Genomic DNA, 4,836 nt, shown 5'->3' on the forward strand with positions numbered 1-4,836 from the left:
TTATTTAGGGCTACTGTTCCTCTCATATTTAGCTAACCTATCGTTTACAGGTTCCCTTCTAATGCTCACACGGAATCCATTCACACTATCCGCAGTATAATCTACGGTTCTTCTATAGCCGTCAGGATCTATTAGAGAATAAACTCCATGTACTACATCTCCTTGCCTTTGTTCACTTTGTCTTTTACTATCTCCTGTAAATGTATCTTCAATATCATATCCGAATACGTATTGAGGATTATTGTCAAAGTCATCTTTAGAAGTATCAAGTGATGTTGCTTTTGTTCCTTCATTATATTTCACTGCAGTGTTATCTTCTCCATCAGAATATGGTTGTTGTGTGGTAGATTCTGATACATCTGAGTAATGTGTAACAGGATTAATTCTCTCTGATTGGACTTGAGGCACAATTCGTTGATGTTGAAATTCTTGTGCATCAACTTCCCGATCGATTGAATTAGATTCTTCTTCAACTGGTATTTGTTTGGAAATATACTGATATAAAGGTTGTGGTACTGCAATTCGTACTGCATATTGAAGAATCGGAACTTGTTGGAATTGAGCTGCTTGCTCAAGTGCTTGAGATGATTGTTGGAAGACGTGTGGAACTATTGGTGTTGGTTTATCTGTTGAAGTTTGTTGAATGGTATATGTAGCCGGTCGAACCGATAGCTCTTTGAGTGATTGTTGAAGGATTGGAGAAGTGTATTGTGGTACTGGTGTATTAGTATCATGGGCTGTAGGTATAATCCCATTTTCTGAAGTACATGGTGCATTTGTTGATGGTTCAGATTCAGAAACTTCCCCAGCGCTAACCACAGCTATTGATAGTACGAAAAATGCTATCTGGAAAAATATATTATATTAAAACACTTCAGTTTCGATTTTGATAAATAGTATATCAAACATACAATGACTTAACTTAAAAAAATTCTAATTCTAATTCAATAATGAGACAATTCAAATAGCTGTGTCTAGTTTCATTTTTTCTATGAGCTTTAATTGCGCGTTGTTTACAGATACCAACATATGTAAAAAATACCATTTGTGAACAGAACCTCGCGTCGTATAAACATCGTTCATGAAAACCGTGGTACATTTCAAGAAAGAATTTAAATAACTTCTTTTCATGAGTGTTAAAATGCTAGAAGTCGTGAGAAAGTGAATAATATGTCAGGATTGTTTAATATGAAACTGGAATTATATCACCAGATTGGTTAAGTTAGGACCGTTTTTGTTTTTGTATCCGAAAAAAAATAAGGCAACAAAATGCCGGTCATCAAATAGCGAAAATGTTATCATAGTTCTCACTTTGTAAAACAACAATCAGCTTACAAACGTAGATAAGGAACGTTAAAATTGTTCTTAATATAACTAGCGAAGATAATTTTAGTAAAATTAAATACAAAGATGAATTTGTTGCTAAAAGTTTTATTTGCCACTTAAAAATTAAATGTTTTACATGGCACTTTTTGTTAAAAGTTAATCATAGAGCTAAAAAATCTTTGGCAGAAAAAGTGCTCAAGATTTTCTATTTTCTCTTCTTCAGAATCACTGTAGTTTAAATAAATTACAAGCCTATTGAAAACTGATACATGCTGCTTGCCTGTATTGGTTTTCTACTCTTTTTACGTGACATATAGCATTTCCCCAATTCTCTTTGCTAATGTTGTGACATTCTTTCATTATCAGTTCCACCACGGAGGAGGAATTTTTGAGTGTACAGTATTATCGGTTGCAATTACTTTTGTTTCCAAACTTTCTTCCAGTTGCTTCTTTGTATAATGTTTTTCGAAATGTAAATCTTATTCAAGTAAAAACGAGTGTTTGCTCTGGAAGAATATAAATTTGGGATATTACGAATTTGTCTTGAATAATACGAGGCGTTATCTAACACAATTACACTGTTCGCATTTAGTACCTGGTACCAGTTTTTCTTTGAACCAAGACTCGAAAAGGGTCCCTTCAATATCCTGGTGGTAATCTAAAGCGGTTTCCTTAACATGCTACGAACTTAAGAATAATGCATCATTCACTCAACCTTGCTCCCCACCTCAAAGTAATATGGATATGCGTTTACCTCTGGAATGGGGTACTTCCGTTTTAAATTTCCAATTATCATTTTTCCTGGCTTCACGAACAGTATCATGGCTATTATTTAGATGAAACCATGTTTCAGCTAAATAATAGATTTGTCTTCCTCTATTACGATACTCCCGTTTTTTTTTCTTATACATATTCGTTTCTCTACTTTATTAAATCACTACTTCCCATCACTGTTTGCTTTTTATTTATTGTATTATATCGTTTTTTTTAATGATGTTTTCTTTCTAGTTTTGCAAGAATAATTTGAAGATTTGGCACTATGTTGCGAACTGTAGATTGCCAGATTTTAATAATTGAAACATTTCCTGAAACATTCCTTTTTCATATCATTATCACACTTTGCTTTGCAATTTTGTAAAGTGTAGTCTGAAAAGTATTTGTCAAAGACATTGTTTCCTGGATAGCATATCTTCTGGACATTCCTCAATTAAAAAGTCGGTTTGTAACAGTTGGAATCAGTTGTTGAGCATCAGTTGATAGATGTTGCCATCTCTTTTTAACCGTTTTTCCTCTCTCTGTGGTAGGCTCTAATAGGACGTTTACCGAATCTACAAATCTACTTAGATCTACTTAGATAGTTGATCTTGAGGCCACGGTTTCCACATACTGTATTGTTCGCAAAAGTTTTATCTAAGAATAATTTAACCTTTGATACACCGCATATTTGCACAGCTCACAACTAACTACTGACGGTGAACCGGAAATCTAACTAGAAGTACTGCCTGATTATTATAGAGAAATTATTTTGAATTATGTATAATGCCCTTAATATTAATCGATTTATCAACCGATTTTCTTTTGGAACTTCAAGGGATCAATTTTCAGTGTAATGCTGTTGTTTATCTATACTTCTAAATAATTCACTGATTCTGAAAATTACATGCAGACCTGGACAAGTTATTTACTATTCAGTTCGCTTCTGGACGTATCTTATTTCTTTTTGTAAGATCTAGTTATTTTTAGGATTAATCTAAAATTGAGTATATACAAAACTTGAAGAAATAATTAAAAACGACCAGTTTTGTTTCCGAAATGGATTGGGTACGCGTGAAGCATTATTTATAACTCAAGTGTTGGTTTCAAAGTTGTAGGGATATTAACCACGACGTTAAAATAAAATATGTGTTGTTGAAGTTGAAAAGCCTTTCGATAAAGTAAGACATGATAGGATGCTAGAGATTTTGGAAAAGTCACCATAGATGATATAGGAATTATTGCTAGAATCAGACCACAAAATTCCCCTTAAATTAAGAAGAGGAGAAAGACTATGGTGTATTCTGAAGAGGTAATCAATAAAGTTTTAGAGACCGTTGATAAAAGTATCTTGGTTGATAGAAAACTTGTCAATAATATTAGCTACGCTGAGATACTCTCTTTAATAGCCAGCTCGTTTGAAGGACTAAAGAAGCTGTCTTGTTATAGTTTACGAACTGAACATAACTGCACAACAAAATGTACCAGAAGGAAAGATCAGTAAAAAATTAACGTACCTTGAAACGGTAATAAAAAATTAAGTGAATCCTACCGCGAAGATATGAACAAAAAAATCCTTTGCAGCCATGACCTGACTATGATAATGGCACGATTTTATGTCTTTCCTATGCACTTATACAGCGCAGAGGCATGAAAGCTTACAGAAACTCTTTTCAAACGTTTAGGAGCGTTTGAGGTGTGGGTTTATCGCCGCATTTTAGAGATAAGTTGAGAGCTACAAATACCGAGATTCTTGAGCGCATTAACTAAACTCTCGAAATATTCAACATTACAAAGTGACATAGATTGTAATACTTTGGTGATATGATGGAAAGTCCTGTAAAGTACAATTTTCTTCACTTGCTAATGCAAAATAAAGGGTAGGAGAAGTATAAATCGGCACGCGAAGTCAGACACAGTGAAAAATATGAAAGGCAAAAAGATGGGGTACACTCCTCCGATTTCGTTAAAATTTTGGTATGTTATAGAGAAAATTATGCTGAAAAATTTTATGTATATATAGGTAAGGCGCGGAAATCATCCCTTCATATAGTTTTTCAACTTTGAAGATCTAGAAAAAGAAAAATAAGTTATACATCATAGTTTAGCTTCGTATGTCTAAACTAACCTAACCACTAATTATAACTAAGAATATTGATTGAATATCAATCAATAAACAGCAATACACGAAAATTCATAAAATTTTATCTTTTTCATGGTCAAACACGAATAAAAAAAAACAAATATTGATAGATTTACTAACGATAGTCGTATGTAAACAAACTAGGCTAAATTCTCTGCAAATTTTATGATACATGATGTCATCATTAGGTAATAAAGTCAGTTAATTGAGATCTAGGACGATATGGAGTCCGTTTCTAATTTATAAATAAATGTTCTTCAAAATAAATTGTCCATATTATACAATTTTCTCATAACATTTCTAGAACTAATCTAAAATGGGAACCATATACATAATCCTCTTCAACTGCTTAACTAAAACGATATCATTAAAGGTATTAACTTGGTAAAATTATAGAATATCCCGATAATTATTTATATTTCTATGAAGCTGAAATATAGTCCTTCTCCCAACAGTATAAAACCATCTAAAGATTTATTTCGCATAATTTGAAAAAATCTTCAACTGCAGTAGCTTCGTTAAACTATTTCAGTAATTTACTGTTAGTAGACCTGAAATTTCTGTTGGGATATGAATTATCATGTGATTATCCATATTAATATAGTTTATCCAAT

At 32.6% G+C, this 4,836-nt stretch overlaps 1 protein-coding gene across 1 annotated transcript; it reads right to left on the minus strand.

Moving 5' to 3' along the window:
- On the minus strand, nt 1–2,122 carry LOC130441170 (uncharacterized). The gene is made up of 2 exons (XM_056774731.1): nt 2,081–2,122; nt 1–846 (listed from the first exon to the last, which is right to left on the minus strand). The coding sequence occupies exons 1-2, from the start codon at nt 2,120–2,122 to the stop codon at nt 1–3; spliced, it is 888 nt and encodes a 295-aa protein (XP_056630709.1).
- Between the last annotated feature and the right edge of the window lie 2,714 nt (nt 2,123–4,836).

Source organism: Diorhabda sublineata, chromosome 3, assembly GCF_026230105.1.
Source record: "Diorhabda sublineata isolate icDioSubl1.1 chromosome 3, icDioSubl1.1, whole genome shotgun sequence".
Taxonomy (NCBI): Eukaryota; Metazoa; Arthropoda; class Insecta; order Coleoptera; family Chrysomelidae; genus Diorhabda; species Diorhabda sublineata.

Coding starts and splice junctions, on each gene's coding strand:
- LOC130441170 (XM_056774731.1), bottom strand. CDS start 2,122: ATGATAATTGGAAATTTAAAACGGAAGTACCCCATTCCAGAG. Junction 847..2,080: donor GGAAGTACCCCATTCCAGAG/GTAAACGCATAT, acceptor ATATTTTTCCAG/ATAGCATTTTTCGTACTATC.